We start from the raw sequence: 19,056 nt of genomic DNA, 5'->3' as shown, positions 1-19,056 counted from the left end.
GTTTTTGTATTTGTGTTTGTGTTTTCTGTTTTTGTATTTGTGTTTTTCAGTTTTTGTATTTGTGTTCCCTGCTTTTAGTTTTGTGCTTTCTGCTTTTGGTTTTGCATTTTGTGCTTTGTTTTTTTGTGTTTTCAATTGGGTTTTTTTAAATTGTATTTGTGTTTTTCAATGTACTGTATATTTCTGTTTTTCAATTTGTTGTTCTGTTGTTTCGATTTGCATTGGTGTTTTTTTATTTGGATTTGTGTTTTGCACTTCTGGGCCGCCATATAAAATGAACTCCAGAAGCATAAACATTTTAATTGGTGAACAGCATATACTATACATGTTGTACTGTTTTCAAGGCCTGGTTATAAACCAACAAGCTACATGTTCAAAGCACTGCACTGAATTTCAAGAACACAGAGAGCCAGTTACCTGTGGCATGTATCCAACCATTCTTCCTGGAACTCCATGACCTGGGAATGCTGGGGGTTTGCCCAGTACGGTAATGCGACCTTTTGAAATCCTCAGCCTTCCCACAATGCATCTCAGGAGTGTTGTTTTCCCACAACCACTTGGTCCTAGTAAACCGTAACTAGGGGACAAAAACAACAATGTATTAGGGTTAATGTGTTTGTCCATAAACTAAATATGAAGAATAAGGGTTTGAGTTAGTGTATCTTAAGCAAGCAAGATTTTACCCATTTTTTGGTAAGTAAGATTTTAAGAATGTCAGTAAAACTAAATTATTAGTATTTGCCTTGCAGGAAAAAAAAAAACAAAATTTTCATATCACTACCAGACTAAGGCGTGACTATGTGACATTTTAGTTTCTGTTTATAAATATGCAAATTTCTGTCCAAAAAAAAATGTACTGCAGGTATTGTTAATAATTAATTAAGCAAATTCTAAAAATAATTGTTGTAGTATAATACCTTTGCAACAACACCAACAACCAATATGAATAATTTACTTCTAACAATTGGATTTCCATTTAAAAAATCCAATCCTTTTGCTTAAAGTATAGGGTCACAATCACTGTGCAATTCAAATTAGAACTTAAAAAAAAAAATCCATCTTGCTGTATATTAATAGCAGTAATGCCAATGCAGCGAGAGTTAGACGAAGCACAGTGTAGGGAAGTAACACAGAACAATAAATGATTTTTATAAAGATCAGACTCAATCATGATTCCTTTATTACAGTCTGCCCATTAGCATTAAATATTGGTATGGATACTTCATTTTTTCACAACAACGGTTAAAATGTATAAGTGTAAAAGTAATGGGTCTACCATACAGTACAGTATTTTATGTAGTTCATTTAGAACATCAATTACAGATCATTATACACTCTGGTGCAGATCATTAGATGGACATTATGTAAAGCACTAATGTTTTTTCCTTTTTTAATATTACTATTTTTACTATTTAAATGCACCCTGTAAAAGGTCTAAGTGGGATTTTAAGCATTAGGTGCGAAAACTAATGAATTAATTGATGTTTTAGGACCTGGTGAGCGAGAAACTGAAGGCTCAACAAATGAAAAATGCAAAGTATTTCAAGCTTCTTTCTTTTGGGTGTCAGAAACATAAATAAAAACCCATGCACACAGTCTTATGACTTAGAAATGGCAAAAGCATTACTTACATGTGGCCCGGTTGTACAGTCAGAGCAAGGCTGTTGAGAACATTTAACTTCCCATAGGACATGCAGACCCCTCTGCATTCAATAGCTGATTCTGACCAGTTGGGTAAAATCGATTCGACACCGCCAGACATTGCACCTAAACTTCTAAAACAAAAAGAATAACTGTTAACACAAACTTCAAGTAAAATAAACCGTATTTCTATACTGTGGTGTTCCCTGAAAAATACAGTATTCTTTTATGTATTTGACCTTTTATGTATTTGACCTTTTGCTGCTTGAAAGAAAATCTTCGTTCTAGTCACACCCTCTGAATGATGTCTGTCAATGTCAGCAGCAACACAGTAAGCCCAACAGGAATAGCAACTAGTGTCATGTAGTCTACTAGATTTTATTTATTTTTTTTAACTTTCACAAATACATTTTAGCACTTATTCATGCAGCGGCCATGTTTGGTTTAAAACAAGACTTGGTGTGCAAGCAACTGTCATGGCCGCCCAGCTACTGATATTATCACTATGTGGACAAAATCTTTAATATGTGTTCCTCAAAGAAAAGTTGAAGAAGTTGATGATTGGGCAGATAATAACGCGAGGATTCCAAAAAACATACAGTAGAAAGGGTACAGCAACAGGATCGAGGGTTATATTCAAGAAGTAGAATGTAAATTAGAAAGCGTATTTGTGATCGGAAAGTGAATAAGCTTCTACTAGCTTATGCTAGATTCATAAAATATGTTTAGATCTTGCAGTTTTAGTCAGAGAATGTTTATATAATATTTACTGTGTTGATATTAAGTACCTCTGTATTGTTTCACATTGCACATAAGCATCTGTTTAATTGTTATCTGAATACAGTTAAGAGGCAGGAGAATGGATGTAGCGTTAGGGCTGCGGCATTCTGGTCAATGAAAAAGAATGAGTAACCTTATTTAATCAAATATCCCACTTTCTGTTATTCCTGTAGTTTATTTGGAGTTAACGTAACGTTAAGGATCTTCTTTCTGACCAAGTATAGCGTAACTAAAGCATATTTTTTGTTAACTTGCATTACTAAACGTTTTTGTAATTTTGTATCCATCAAGCTTCTGCATCTTACTTATCTATTGATTAGGGCTGATTGGAAATGTTCAATTGGCTCCCAGACAGTATAACTGAAATGTAATCAAATCTGTGACTATAATGAAAAATATGTACATTCACACAGAAATGAAAATTGAGATTTCTCTTCAGAAAATTGTTATTTTAAAGCTAAATAGGCAGTTTTGGAGTTATAAAACAAACATAAAACATAATTAAACAATACATGTACAGAATTTGGGGTTTTGACATCTAAAAAGGGCAATGTGCGTTGGGGGGTACAATAACTTATATAGTTAGCAGCTGCACTCCAAGCCTCGTTTTGAGTCTGGCGTGAATAAGGTCTATATTGCTTACTGTCACGGATAGCTGTGACGTCACAGTCCAGAGAATAAACAGAGGCACGGGACTGCGGGGCGAAGCGTTGGGCGCATATTTATTAAATCAAATAAACAGAATTAAAACACTTTAACAAACAAAAAGGAACGATGGTCAAAACTAATACACCTATACAAAGAAGTATTGTGCTGGTCTATCCCCAGCAATTGTTTACCTGTGTGTTATTTCACTTTAATGCCATTTCAGATTGGTATTTTTATGAAATAATAAAATGAAACGCTGTTTGTATGGCTTTTTTAACCGTCAAAATTTGGATGTTGGTGGTATGTCCATGTACCACGTAGTCTTTATTTAACATGTGGTTTCAATTCCATTATGTTATACGATACAATATATTCAGTGTGACACAGTTGTTAAACCTAGTTTAGAGCCAGCTTGAACACCAGTGCTGGTTATTGCTGTGATAGTACCTCTACAGTGAATTTCTAACAAACTGCGTGTAGCTTTCGTTTCTGTTCAATGAGGATCCGTAATAAACAAGATTATTTTCTGCGTCGTTTGGTTGATGTAACGGTACAGGAACATACGTCCTGAGGCTATCATATCAACACCATTGTAACTTATCACGTGTGTGGCAGGCCCGGCGTTATGGGCAGGCCTTCGGGGCCTTGGCCCATCCAGTTTAGGTCATGTCTTTCAACAAAAACAAAGCGAGGCAGTTCAGTAATAATATTGCTCCATTCATAACAGATTCAAGAGAGAAAGGCTTTGGCTTAAGGTAGAAACATGGCGAGTTAGGAGGCATTTTAGAGTGGCATTTAATGAGAGATTGTACGCAGACTCCGTCGTACATGGACTGTCATTTCTGTGTATTGCACTGTTCCAAACAACAGGTTACAGTCCTGAAATAATAAACACAGTTTTTGCGGTCGAAAGACCGGGATTACAAAATAAAGTTGGTTGGATGGTGAACTTTGTTGTCTGTCTTTCGTTTCGTAATCATATCACTTCTACACCTATGCAGTGCAAACCACTTTGCCACATTTACTCATCTCATTCTTTGGTGGTGTACTGGGCACATGACATGGGGTGGGTGATTGTGACAGGGTCTTCCTTGGGTCACACGTGTGGGTAGCCGCTGTTCAAGCATACAGAGAGACAGAGGTGGTGTTGAATTGCCGGCACAGGCACGCAGGATTTATTAACAAAAACATAAAACGAAAGTAAAATAAAGGCGGTCATGTGACGCAGTGGACAAATACAGCAAACTGTACAACAAGTGCAAAATAAAACACAATACCCCAAACTATAACTCAAAAGGTGCCGTGAAAACGGCAGGCCTTGCAGCAGCCCAATCACAGCGATCGCCATGCTTTTATACTGACGCTCCGTTGAGACACCCCCACCTGCTGATTGCTTTCAGCTGCTGCTCCACACAGACGGGTAATCGTCCCCAGCGGAGCGCAACAGCTGCTAAACAATTAAATCAATTGTAACAATTAACACAAAAACATACAATAAACTACATATTTCATTGTGCAAGGCTTACACTTTGCCACAGTGATATACTAATTCGAAGTGGAAAAGTCGAAGTGGCCTGGTGTCACTCTAGAACATGTAAAACCCCCAAAACCAATGAAAAGATTTACAAATAGGCACAGGCACATCCAGCAGCTTAAAAATGGCTACACTCTTATATCAAACATTACAAATTTATGTATACATTGTATGAAAAAGTAACATTTTGTTCACAAAATAATAGCTGTATCATGTGGACACGTGACAAAAAAAACACAAAAAACTTCAGTCTGACAATAGAAACAATATATGGTTTGCCTTGAGTATCGGAAAGGGAACATATGGTCATTTTGATGTAAAACAGATGACTCCTAAAATCACAACATTCCTGGAGCACACAGTGTCGCAAGGGCATCAGCAGAGAAGGAGTTAAGGCACTAGTATCTACATTTATGCGTTTTTTCAGGCTTTGGTCGTAATTGAGCTGAATTTTTTGAAAATCTCGCTGTGATTTATGTACGGCCTTAATTGTTTTCAATATGAACTCACAAAGTGTGTTTTGGTGGGAATACTAAAAATAACACCAGTAGTAAAACGCTTTTGCCGCCATTGGTTTAAACAGCTTATTACTTCACACTATCTACCGAGCAGTTTCCTGGAATCTTTTGTAGAAAGGATTGATACCAGGCATTCTCAGGTGACTTAGCTGGTAAGCCTATAACAACTAGGTAAATTAATTACACAGGCATATCACATTGCTACAGTAAATATCAGAGGGTCTCTGCTTGAATGGAGACACACACAACCCTCTCCCAGCTCAAATGTACGCAATGAATGTGCAGTGATAACCTATTGTAACCTGTAATATTATTAGACATTGAAAAATACACGTTTACCATTTCTCAAGCAAAAAGGATGTTTCTTTAGTTTTACTTAGATTTTATTGTATTTATTTTACATTTATTAATGAATAACTTTGGTATTAGGAACAAAGCCTTTAAAGCATTATATGAACCGACCTCAACATTTACAGTATTGTTTTTCATCAGATTGTGGTGTTTTAGCGGATTTATGTGCACATAAATGTGCTTTTTAAATGCTACTCTATACAACTGAGCATGTCAGATATTACAGTATAAATTGAGCTGTTAATTATAGTGGTGCGGTACCACCACAGTTAGGTTTGAGTAGGCATTTATTATTAAATCTCAATTTTTGCACTTTAATAATTTCGACCCTGTTAAATGGACTGGCACAATTTTTTGCATGGATGGTATTACAGGGTAAATATCTCTTTGTTATTTATTTATTTATTTATTTATTTTTTTAAGAGGCCTACAGCGCTGATAAAGTTTGGAGTTTTAGCCTGAAATTTTTAGGGTAAAAAGGGGATAGCCCAAAGGTGGTGCTTTTACTGGTAATACAAAAATATTAATATTTGGTGTTTAAAAAGCACTGCATTTATGGCGGATTTCTGCAAATGTAAAATGGTGAAACCTCAGGCTACTTTCAGATCTGCAGTTCTGTGGGAGTCTTAAACAATGCAAGCTGTCAGTTCACAGCACACAGCTGTTCGGGAAGTCTGGTGTTGAAACGTCTTACATTCCCCAGTTTATAAAGTACAAATGTTATTCTCGATGTGAAATGATTAAATTAATCTTTAAAATCTGACAGCACATAGTATATGATTTTTGAAAAAGAATGTTATGCAACAATTAACTAGGATTTTGGTAAATACTGGAGGTGTTTTTCTTGAAAATCAGATCGCTCTTGCTAAAGTGCATTTACAAAAACTATTATGAAATCGTGTATTAATAAGAGGGGCAGTATTCTCCATTGTTAGCATACTCTGCTGTTTTCAAAGGAGCTCTGTGTCGTTACTGTGTTTTATTTCCCCAAACCATATCGCAAGTACAGGGCACATTTTCTTATATAAAGTGCAAGTGGGTGGCATCGTTGTTCGCATGAGAAAGCTAGTAACCTCCTCTCTATCATGAACAGGTAAGCGGTGTCAATCTAGCAGCAAAATCAATGGATACAATCATACAATAGAACTGTAGAGGAAAATCGTCAAAGACTTTACCCCATAGTTTCAATCGTGCTGCATTGTGCCATGGATGACATTGCTCTCGCGGTAAGCAGTACCTCGGGTAACATGAGAGACCTTTCAGTGTTTCGCGTTAAGGCAGATGGCAAACTACTAAAAGAAACACATTTAGAAACTGGTGCAGGCAATGCCAACATTATCTGTAAGAACCCAAAAGGAGCTGATTGAGTCGTGTGGTCAGATTTTGAGGGAGGATATTGTAAAACAGGCAAATTCTTCAGTGGGTTTGTCAGTTTTAGCTGACGAAACATACGATATTTCTGGAATGGAACGACTGTCTCTTGGTAGATTTGCTGAGAAAAATTATAGGAATAAGAAGAATTGTAAACTCGTGCTTACAAAACCTGAGAATACAACAATAACCAAACGGCAATGAACAGTGAGTAAGCAAGATTCGCAAGAACCGAACTTTTGCTGTCCGGTCAGTGGTTCTGACCGTACACGGTACAAATTCCCTTAAAACCGGATGTCTAAAGTGCAGACAGTACATTTACCGTGTACTGTAGTGTGTCCGTTCCTTAAATCGACACTATAACAACAGAATAACTGCACCATCAAGGCAATATGTGTACTGTCGCATTTTAAACACGCCTGTACTGCACCAATTCCCAGGTCTTTCAGATTTTCTAGTACAAACACCTGACATCTAAAATTAAGCTAGAAACCAAACTGTACTATACTTGCACTGGACGCTTTAACAAAATATTACAGACGATTAGGCTACATGTATAATAATGCAAAATATAAATTATGCAACATATTACCTTAGTTTGTTCCAGTTTAATACTGATACATCAATGATCTGGGTCTCAGATTGGAGAGTAGTAATATCAAATACAGTCGGCTACTCCTTGACCTGTTTAAAGGTATTAACAAGTACCGTTTTCTACGAATGCAAATGTGTCAGCTGCAGACACTGTCTAGTTAGAACACCACTGTGGGTGCAGGGAAAACTGGTAACACTGAACCTCCACTGCAATGTTAATCATTTTAGGCACTTTTTTTCATTTCCTGTTCTCAGTTCCGCTAATTTCTCATATATTAATACTACGACTGGAGACAATTCTTCTATTTTCTCTCATCTTGGCGGTCGTGGGCGGTCGTTGAGAAGCATCAAAGCTTCAGGCAGCGTATCACCAGATAGATGCGACATGCGAGATATGGACCCTAAAAATGGCTGTAAGATACAAGCTGATTTTCACCCCAGTCAAGTCTAGAGCGGTCAGAAAGCTCATTCTACATTTGCACAGAAAGTCTGGTCTACCGCATATTTTCCAATGTTCTATCCATTTATTGTATAATATCATGGTCATTTTTTGTACCATGCTTTACTATTCTAATCTGCAAAGAACCTTGCCTGCATGTGATTCATAATGTTTTCACTATTCTTTTACATTGCCTTACTATGCTTTTCTATGCTTTTACCATGATGTGCAGCAGAACATTCGTGTAAGGGTTAAAATCCACTGAACCAGGCTGTTCCTTGCTCACATGCAATATCATCATTCACCAGCAGAGGGCTCTGTGTTTGGCACTGCTGATTAAACTGAAGGTTTAATCCATTTTATTATCATGAGCTTTTACTAAGATATGAAGCATAATGGTTTAGCTAAATGTGAACAAGGCTGTTACTTGTCGCTGGCAAAATCACCAGCAGAGGGCTCTATTGGTTTTAAAACAGCAGACCTTTATAGAGTTCCAGGAAAGATAACCACTTAAAAATGAAGATTGCTCTGGTAGTACTGGAAAGATAACCCTATTCAAAACACAGGCCAGTAAACATTGGTCTACCACTATAAAAACGGAAACTAATAAATCAGTCACAATAGGATAGTCTTTCAGTAAAGCAGGGGTTCTCAAACACGAGCCTGGGGACCCCCTGTGTCTGCTGGTTTTCATTCCAACCCAGCGCTCAGTTACTGAATTAGACCCTTAATTGAACTGATAATTTGCCTAAATAGACCCTTTTTTTATTGTTTTCAGCTTTAAACAGTTGCAGAGTTCGTTATTTAGAAAATGTTAGCACTAACTTGAAATCTGCAACTGTTAGTTCAAAACAAGTAAAAAGATATAATTAAGCAAATTATCAGTTCAATTATGGGTATAGTTAAGTAATTGAGAGCGCGGTTGGAATGAAAATCAACAGGCACAGGACTGAGTTTAACAAGTCCTGCAGTAAAGTAAGTTTGGCTTTTCAGAGAATGCTCACATAACTGTACTGTTTTACAAAACTAAAAGAACAACGCAGGAGTCTGCACCATGTCGAGTGGTGACGGACATTTTTATAAAAAAAAAAACAAAAAAAAACGTCTTGGTCACAGACAAACAAAACGGAAGTTCTATACAGTTCTGTGCGTGTGTGTGTTAGACGTATTCACTGCCACAAACACTGGTGACTGTTGCCACGGACATGTGTGCCCGTGTATGGGCAAGGTGGCACAAGCTCAGAATTAAAGTGTACAGCCAAAGGGTAGATCCCGTGTGTACTTTAGTGTTCATTAAACTTGCAGAGCAATATCTTAAGCCGTTAATGGCAAATTCCACTTTTCCCAAAAGAACCATCATATACATTATGTGGGGGTGCCTGATCAGTTTTGTGTCATATAGGAATCACAAAATAAATGTGTCTTAATAACATACGTATTGATTATAAAGTGTGTGTGTTGTTGGGTGCCCCAGTGAAAATGTTGCATTCTTCTAACTAAACGCCTTATCTTTGAGATCTATTAAGTAGTTAACGCTATTGTTTTTTTATAGGCGTTCCTATACAAGCCCTTTATGACCAAGGTGAGCGGTACAATAATTGTTGCCCATTATTTCAGTGACTCCACCTGGTGTGTTTCATTGCTCTATGGTGAATGCTTTTTTCCACCACTTATAGTGCCTACTATACTGTATTTACTAGCTGTAACTAAACACAAATCATACTCCCTAAGAAAAAACCTAATTGTAATCTGGTAATAATAGACTCTGTTTCTTTCTACTAGGGACTTTGAGGCTAGTAACAAAATGCTACACAAGAAGACAACGTTTGTGTTGCATAGCTATGTATAGGAGGCCAGTTAATTTAGAATATTGTCCCTTACACATATTTGCATATGGGTTTATTTTCTGCCTGTTGATGAAAGTTTTTTTTTCAGTAAATATAAACTTTCACTGTTGGCCATGTAATGCAAACATGAATTGAAGAGTTTCAGGCAAGTTATTACAGGCAACTATTTTAAATATTGTTTCTCACTTTTTTTTGTTTTTTAATTGAATAAAATATTGCCAACTCCTAAAAAATATTCCAGCTAAATCTCTTATAAATGAATGCAGCAAAACACTGTTGCTTGCCTGTTTATATATATATATTATATATATATATATATATATATATATATATATATATATATATATATATATATATATATATTTAACTGCATAGTCGTTTTATCCAGACAATGTCAAAAGGCAAATATTGGTTACCTGTAAATATTTAGATATGCCTGAACATGATGTATTAAGAGGGTTTTAATAATGTCCATGAAATTTGTTTAATTTGAACATGTAAAGCAAAAAGCTCAATGAGCATCTGTGGAAAGGTGGTAGCCTGGCTATATTAAAACAAAACAAAACAAAACAAAAACATGTTGTTTTGCTTCATTTTGGTCCGTATTATTTCAATTACATTGATAACAAAAATACTTAATTTACTTGAACAGATGGACAGCTGGATTAGGCCTAAACTGCACTATTTTAACGACTCCTCGCAATTATGAATGGGGCTCCTGCCATATGGCTCAGTATATAACCCAAGCACGCAAATGGAATTTCCTTTTATTTACATTGATTACGCATTTAATTCTGAACACAATTGTATTTATAAGAAGAGATATGAATACACGTTATATTTATGCACAACATTATATATGTGTGCATGTATCATTATTGTTGTTATTCAAAATATGTTTACTGTCCTCAACATATTCAACCTGCATGCCTACATTTTTCTGGACGTTTTGCATCTAGCACAGGTATTTAAGCAATCCCTTAGCTCTTTACACATATCCTGTCGGTTGTAGTGTGGATCGCACTTTCACTACATAAAAAGGAGCGACGATGATTGGTGTTTTTGCGTGCCCAGACTGAGATTAAGGTTTTGTCTATAACACGTCATCGTTTGCTCTTTTCTCTTTCAGGGTACAACAGGCTGCTTTCTGCTATACTGCACCTTCGTCTTAATTATAAGACATCTTAAGCCCTCGTCACTCACACAGCCTTTTTCCATTGACACACTGCCTGGATTTGACCTGCCTCTGTCCTAGCACAGCTGATCAATCCATTTCTCCTATGGTACACTGTACAAGATGGCGGTATCGGGAACAGAAAGGGACGGAGTAGTAAGTACAAACTAAACGGTATCAGCATTCCAGATTTGTTTTGTTTTTTATGTTTGTAACCGGGTTAACGTTGTTATCGTGTATGGTGCCTTCCCCTCCCTGAGATACAATGGGGCGAGTGGTTTATAATGCAAATATACTGTACTTGACCCGATTGATTTGATTTGCTAGTGACTGTCCTGTACTGATAATAATATAACCAAAGTGGTTTAATTCAGTGTATTTCTGGAGAAAATGCTTCGTGAATGTTAATTCTTCATTATCTCACTGTCATTTGGACGTTGGTGCATTATTTGAAAATGTTTTAATGTGTCCGTGTTTTAAAAATGACGTTGACAGGCCGGTTCTAGCACTGATAGCAGGTCACATATTTCTGCATGACGAGGTGCATCATTCCAGAACATAAACTAAAGCCAAGAAGCCTAAATTAAAACAGAGTGCAATTGTGATCAGTTTGCAAACGGCATTGTGTGTCTATTTCACGGCTACTGTAATGAAATGCATGTATGTACTTATTTATTATTATTATTATTTTTTTTTTTTAGAATATTGATGGATACCTGAACAACTCATTCGGGTCCTGTGGACTAGGTTCTCCGGACCGTGAAGACATTGCACGCCTGTTGGTAATATATGGTTATTAAGTATACTATGTAATAAGAAAGGCTTTATTTAATGTTCTATCGTTTTAAAATAACAACGCACAACTTACACGTAACACGTCTCTCGCTTTCTCTGACTAGACTGTTCCTTTTAGTGGCCGAATAAAGGGAGGAATGAGACCAGGCAAAAAAATAATCGTGATGGGGATTGTGGACCCCGAGCCTGAAAGGTACATGTATTGCTTTTTATATGCGAAATACTCCATGTCGTGGTTTTCCAGAAGAAAGTATATTTAGAGCGTAGGGGGACTTCCTCATAACAAGAGACAATGCTAACATGACTATCTGCTGGCAGGGTATTTACAAAACAGAAAAGAATGCCGTTGTTTTACCATTTGTGGACCGACTAACCTTGTGCGACATTGAGTAGACACATTGCTAAAAAGGGAGCAATAGATGTAGAGAGACAACTTAATCTGAGGGGTTTGGTAACATTTGTATAATGGGGATGAGGGTGTCAGTTGTGTATGCCACGTAGTTGTAGCAAGTAGTAGGCGACTGGGTTATGGCATATTCAATCTATAATTTAAAAAACTCGCAACAAGTTCAACATGGGTTTTGTTTTTTGCCAAATTTTTTTTTTCTTTCCCCAAACCAATTGATATCTGATTGTAATTAGATTGGTCAGTAAATTTAGCAAGTTCATTAGACAGTATTTACAATTTAAATATTACACATTGCTAAACAATTATAAAAACGACCGGGTTGTGAATTGTTTTGTAATGTTTGAATGCATCCTTTGTTTTGTCAAGTTTTGACATCAGCCTCACTTGTGGTGACACGGATGATTCTCGTGCTGATGTGGCTATGGAGCTGAGTGCCAGGTTCCCAGAGAGGCAATTTCTCAGAAAGGCCTGTGTGTCCGGGAAATGGAGTGAGGAAGAAACGCCAATCCCTTACTTCCCGTTCATTCAGGACCAGCCATTTAGGGTAATTACCAAGAAATTCTGTCAAACTCGAGTAACCTAAAATGGGGTTCGTTTAAAAGGGCTCTTCACAGTGTAACAGTAATTGTGTGTTTGCAACATACTCATTCCTTAAAAAAAAAATCTTAGTAATGAGCTGTTTAGACACACACAGATCCATGGCAACAGCACATCTGTAAAATAATGTGATTTCAAAAATAAAAAAAAGAAACAATGGAAAACAGAATATGTCTGTTTTTATTATACATTAATAAAAAAATAAGTACCACATGTTAAGCAGCAATGCAAACACTGACACATGTAGTGCGATAGTGGTAAGTGCCAACATGTATGGTACTTTTTACTAGAGTCTATTTTTGTACATTTGAATAAGGGTTATTCATTTGTCAGTAAGTAAGGTGTATGTGCAGATGTACATGCTTGTAACCCCTAAGTAGAGATATCAATAGATTTAAGAACTAAAATGTGTATTCATGAAATGTATAACACAGTATATCATTCATTTAACATTGAATCATTAATCTTGAATTTAAATGGTATATAAATTGTAAGCAGCATTTTTTTTTTTGTGTGTGTGGAAACTAATGGTATTGTTGTGTAACAGGGGTGATGAAACATACTTTCAGTTAAAAGGCACATTGTCACACATTACTACAGAGCAGTTGTTACTATGCTGTTACTACTTCAAGGCGGGATAAATTACATTCTAGCTGGCATCGTTTTTCTCATATTGAGTATCTTTTGGTCGTTGCTTGTTTTATTTATTTATTTTTTTGGAATTGAAATATGCATATACAGCGCTATAAAGTTAAAAATGTCTCTTGCTACCGGGTATGTATTTTCTGTCGGGGGTGGGCTGCTAATAAGAACTAATACAATCAAATCCAATTATTTTTGCCCCCTGTGGTTTTTACTGTACAGTATTTGTAGGTGGCTGATTTAGTAGCAGCCAATAAATACTTTGTGAACCGGTCCACTGTAGTTGATTTTGCAGACAGCAAAGCATACACAGTTGGAGTTGCTACTTTCATCACAGAACAGACATAAAGGCGGACTTTGGTACTGCACACTGACCTCGCCAAGGATGACTACTTTATAACAAGTAAAAAAAAACTTCTAAATTCAATAATAATAATAATAATAATAATAATTATTATTATTATTATTACTCAAAAAGCCAAAAAACAGAACAAGGTGGCATTGCAACATTATTAATTGAGCTGCACATGAGGCGGCTCAATAATAAATAACACGCTAGTACTGTATATAAACGCATGCTAACAGTTGATCTGAATTACTGAAGCAATGTAAATGCTGAAATTGTAATAGAAATTGTTAACACTTATCTTTCACTATTTGTGTGACTAGTCTTTCCTGCGGAGTCTGGGTACATGTCTGTTACAGATTTGCTGATCTACTCACATCATGTAAAGGTTTTTGCGTGTGTAATTTTCTTGATTTGACAATGAAAGATGTTATTGAAGCGCTGTATTTTTGATCTCTACTACTGTACCAAATCTTTTTTGCCCCCATGTCCTGCTGTTAAAATCAGCCCTGCATAGTTTACTGAAAGTATGCCTTTTTCCGCGGTCACTTGGAATTATGTGAGAATATGTTGTGGTCCAAAAAGCTTGAAATTTGCATCAGTATTTTTGTTTTATTACCGCCACAGTAGATGGTCAAGTAGGGTGTGACTAAAACCCGTCTGGTACCGTCCAATACACTTTTAGTCCTGTCCAATACTGTCCAATACACTTTTAGTCCTGTCCAATACAGTCCAATACACTTTTAGTCCTGTCCAATACAGTCCAATACACTTTTAGTCCTGTCCAATACAGTCCAATACACTTTTAGTCCCGTCCGGTACTGTCCGAGACATCTTTAGTCCCGCCCAATACACATACGAATACATATTAATAATAAATAGCTTCTTATAGATTCAGATGTATATTTAAAGATTATTTGGTATATTTTACACTGTCTGCTTTTTTCAGTGGCAGAAATCAAAGTAGGAACATTGCGAACATCTCTGAATAAGAGATAGATGAACTTACTTATCTGTTTACATAATAATCTGTAAATATACATTTCTGTTATTATTCATATTTATTCATATATGTACATATTTTTAAATTACAAAATTTTTAGTAGGCTACAATATAACATTTGCACAATTTTATCAAAAATAATCTTTATATATGTAACAAGGTTGCTCACGTTAGTTTAATGAGGCAAGTTTTATTAACAGTGGTTTGTAGCTGATTCACAGTTTGATTTGTCACTTGATTTAATGTTGTCTTTTTGGTTATTTTTGCACATTGCTTTTGTTACTATTATTGGATTAGCTACTTCAACCCTTCATGTTAGCTGCTCATGTATAGTTTACTTGAGTTGTGATCACAAGTTTTTGAAGATTCTAATCAATGTGAATTAAAGATTGCTAAATGACAAGCTTGGTTTCTTCTCAGCTGTATTAATAACAGTCAAAGTTGTTATAATAGTGGAAAACACTAGTGGAAATGAATAAGTAAAAACAAGGTGGTGGGTGTGTTTCGGTCTATCACAATGGCAGAGACAAAAATAATGGGAGTTACTTAGGGTTAACAACATTAATAAACTAACTGTCTAAACTAAATTAACACAGCACCCTGTCACAAAGACGACTGTAGTGGGTGACGTCAGACCAGAAATGAATACACAGCACTGCGAGTAAAATAATGAATGAACTGCTGCGCGGTTTATTATTATAAAACAGGACAAAAACAGGACAAACAAAGCCAAAACAAAGAGACAAACAAAACCGAACTACACAGACAAACACGGTGAGCTTCTATTTTACTTTACGTTATTATTTGTATTATTACCTCCATCTCCAATCCCGTTCTCCACTCACCGAACACACAACCCCGAGTGAATGAAAACATGCTGCTTTTATGCAGCTGTATCGAGACTCGATTGCTAATCATTCAATTGGAGTCGCGGTACAACTGCACGTGAATTAATAAAGTGCAATTCCCCATGCTCACATATTATTACTTTTTACTTGCATGTGAAGTGCTGTGCAATCCTCGTGCCTAAATACAAATATACATTTTAAACACTCGTGTTACACAGACCCGTTTATATCCCGTGTACCAATGACTATACACCAACATTTGCCACACATCCCTTCACATGTTATAAAATTGCAGCAGTACTATACAAGACAATGGCCGTAACTAGCTATGAGGACAATGAGGTTGTGTCCTTGGTTATTTTTTTGCATCATCAATGCTGATGTTCATGTAAAAATTCAGGTAAAATACAAAAGACTCCTTGATATTCTTTGTTGGTTTGCCGTGTAACATAGATTTGGGGGTTAAATAGTAAATTCCAAGCAGTCATATAAATACTGCCAGCTATAGCTTGAAACCTAAGTTTGACCTCGGTAGACTGTCTGCTGTGGTTACGATGCTGTAAAAGACACATTATTTAACAGGAACTCACCAGAACGGGAAACACCAAATTTCTCAGCGGCTTGTGTCTGATTCAGATTTTTTTCAAGAGCTCGAACAATTTCCAGCTTTATGTAGCAAGAGAAACAGCGGCGCATTTTGCCGTTTGTTTAAATGCCATTTTGTAGCGATGAGGTGCAGTCGTGGAAATCAGAATGCAAAACAATTCAATGAAATGACGGCGGTTCTGAAAAGATTTAATAAACCAATCCATGTCCCTCTAGACACACTCATATGGAGAAACAGCACTGTGTCCATGGTGAATGAATTGCTATCAGTGCCAAGAATGTGTTCTTTTAAGAAAAGTTCCTGTTCCTTTAGCTGGCGCATTTACAACGGGGGAAAATCAGTTTTACCACAAGGGTGTTACCTTAGGTGAAGTGTTCTCTTAGGAGATGTTCCTACAACCGGAGACTGCTGTACCTGAAATGTTAGCAAGAAGTTTACTTTTGCAGACGTTAAAAGTTTGCTGACCTAAAGGGGTTTAACTGATGAATTTTGAGCAAAATAAGGGAGATAATTTGTCCAGGGAATTGTCTGGGAGAAGTGTTAAAAAAAAAGGGAGAGTCCCAGCAAATAAGGGAGAGTTGACATAATTACTTTAATACCATATTGTTGAGTAATGTTATAATATTGTTCAGCAATCCCATAATGATGTTGTGAAAAATCCCCTTTTCCTCCACCCATACCTGTTTTCATAACTAGCTTGTTGAAATGTGTCACTAAAATGATGAAATGTCAACGATTGCTCATACTAAATCAGGTTTCTGGTACACCTTCATGGGTTCCTGTTCTTTCTTTTTCAGCAGGTAATCAATTAGACTCTCCAGTGAGCTTTTTCTGGTCAGAAAACTTGTGTAATTAATCAGATCAGTTCAGCAAATTGGTTCCAAAATCAGATCGATATTTTGAGGTCTTTTCCACTGTTACCCGTAGGGAAGTGCTTTCGCTGCTTTATCTTTTGATCACTTAAAAATGGTTTTCCTAAATTGCATCTGTGAGAAACAAAATCAAGTGTTTTTTTGTGACTTTAGTGCTAATGAGAAGTGAATGGCAGAGCTAGCCTTGGTTATAGCCAGACACGTTGACAACAGGCACAAGAGCTTCCCCTAACAGCACCTCAAGCCTGACCTGAAAACCCCATGTCTTTTAATTCTGGTCCTCTCTCAAGAATTGACTGGCAATAGTTTTATGTCCAAACTTAGGTCTTAAAGAGTAAGTAGCGGGATTCTGAAAAATATAGTGTTATACATCCCCACACGTTGCTATAACTGTTTAAATAACGTACCTGTAATTCCTTTTTCATGGATCAGCAGTAACGATCCATGATGTGGTATGGAACAGAAAAGCCAGAACACTTGTTATGTTTTTTTAATTGCTCTTCCTGCAGTGATTTAGAGCACAGATCTCAAGCCCCAGTGCACTAGAGTGGCATTTTGAAAAGAGAAATTTAAAACAGGCTTTAAAGTTATAAGTGTAAAAAGTTGTCAGAATGTTAACAATAAAAAGAAAAAATACAGGTACGTTATTTAAACAGTTATAGCAACACATGAGGATGTATAATACTGTATTTTTCAGAACCCCGCTACTTACTCTTTAAGCAGTGAAAGCAGTGGTAAGCTAGTGAATTGGCAAGCTGCCACACCCAGTTATGTGTTACTTCCTGAATGGGTTAGCTACATTTAACAGATTCTATTTATAGCATGCATGGGTTACAGTTCTAGACACCATTTTAGGTTATAACATTTTCTCTATATTTTTGTGCTAAAATAACTCATGTTTGCAGGTTTTAAAAATGTGTGTATTTCTTTTTCATAGATTGAAATCCATTGTGAGCACCAACGCTTCAGAATATTCGTGGATGGGCACCAGCTCTTTGACTTTTTCCACCGTGTTGAGTCTTTACCAGCCATTGACACAATAAAAATTAACGGGAGCCTACAGATAACTAAACTGGGCTAGGCTGGCCATCTGAATGAGGGGCTTCTTTGGGTCCATGCTAGTGGGGGTTGTTCTTCAAGCATTACAGTCCTACAATAGTAACACAGCTGGGTCTGTTTGCTATGTGATTAATTATAATATATTTTGATGTCTCTAATTAAAATGTAGTCCCTTCTACAAGTTTATCATGGTAGTTTTGCACTTTTACCATGCTTTTTCCATGGTAATACCATGTATTAACCATACTTTACCCTGGTTTAGCATTTTAATTAATATGTTTTACCATACCTCACTGCTCTTTACATTGCTTTAACTATGCTTTATTATGCTTTGCTATGCTTTTACTATGGTAAACTTTTATAAGGGGTAGCTTATTATTATCCACTAATTTGTGGGAATCCTAACAAGTGCTAATAATGTCAAAATGAAGTGTTCTCTTTTTGCAGACAAGATAAGTATTTTTACGCACTGAAATAAAATAGCACAAGAATATGTAAAATATATTTTAACCAGGGCAATGTCTAGAGTGGAAATGTTTTGATTGTAGAGTGTATGTGTGTAATTTGAATGACATATATGATCTCTCACTGCAAAAATGTTTATTTAGATTCACCTTTTATTGTAATAATTTGTAATAGTTATGGTTAATAGGAGGCAGACCTGAGCTTTTTTAGTATACATTCTTTTAGTGGAGGGGTGCAAACAATTCCGATTTTACTTCTGTTTTTTAGGCCACATTGTAATTGTCTTTAAGAATAGATCTTTACAATGATTATCCACTGAGTGGTTCTTTTTGCTGACAGAAAAAAAAAATAGAATCAATTAGAATCTTTATCCTTAAAAGGGAGTCTGTTAAAACCACAGGGTTTGAATTTTTTGCACCTCTCAGTGTTTTAGGCTAGTCGAATACATGGCTTGTCTTTTAAATCTAAATAGCGTATTTGTTGTCGCTAAGGGTAATATCATGTGGTTGGAGAATG

The 19,056-nt window shown here is 36.3% G+C and overlaps 2 protein-coding genes across 3 annotated transcripts in view; one reads left to right on the top strand and one right to left on the bottom strand.

Moving 5' to 3' along the window:
- Positions 1-7,837, bottom strand: part of abch1 (ATP-binding cassette, sub-family H, member 1) — a 37,985-nt gene extending 30,148 nt beyond the window's left edge. For both annotated transcript variants that reach the window (XM_041252971.1, XM_041252972.1), the window contains exons 1-3: positions 7,436-7,837; positions 1,632-1,775; positions 418-577 (exon numbers count right to left, since the gene is read on the bottom strand). In XM_041252971.1, the coding sequence (XP_041108905.1) occupies positions 418-577; positions 1,632-1,762 (291 nt within the window). In that variant the 5' untranslated portion in view covers positions 1,763-1,775; positions 7,436-7,837. The remainder of the gene's footprint in view (positions 1-417; positions 578-1,631; positions 1,776-7,435) is intronic.
- Positions 7,838-10,734: 2,897 nt separating this feature from the next.
- Positions 10,735-18,347, top strand: LOC121317251 (galectin-related protein-like). The gene is made up of 5 exons (XM_041252970.1): positions 10,735-11,053; positions 11,599-11,679; positions 11,797-11,885; positions 12,468-12,645; positions 17,954-18,347. The coding sequence occupies exons 1-5, from the start codon at positions 11,021-11,023 to the stop codon at positions 18,095-18,097; spliced, it is 525 nt and encodes a 174-aa protein (XP_041108904.1). The 5' UTR covers positions 10,735-11,020; the 3' UTR covers positions 18,098-18,347.
- The last annotated feature ends 709 nt before the right edge of the window (positions 18,348-19,056 follow it).

The sequence above is a fragment of the Polyodon spathula genome, chromosome 6 (genome assembly GCF_017654505.1).
Source record: "Polyodon spathula isolate WHYD16114869_AA chromosome 6, ASM1765450v1, whole genome shotgun sequence".
NCBI classification, from domain to species: Eukaryota; Metazoa; Chordata; class Actinopteri; order Acipenseriformes; family Polyodontidae; genus Polyodon; species Polyodon spathula.
Note: the sequence above shows the minus strand (reverse complement) of the source record. Positions and strands in the feature narration are given on the sequence as shown.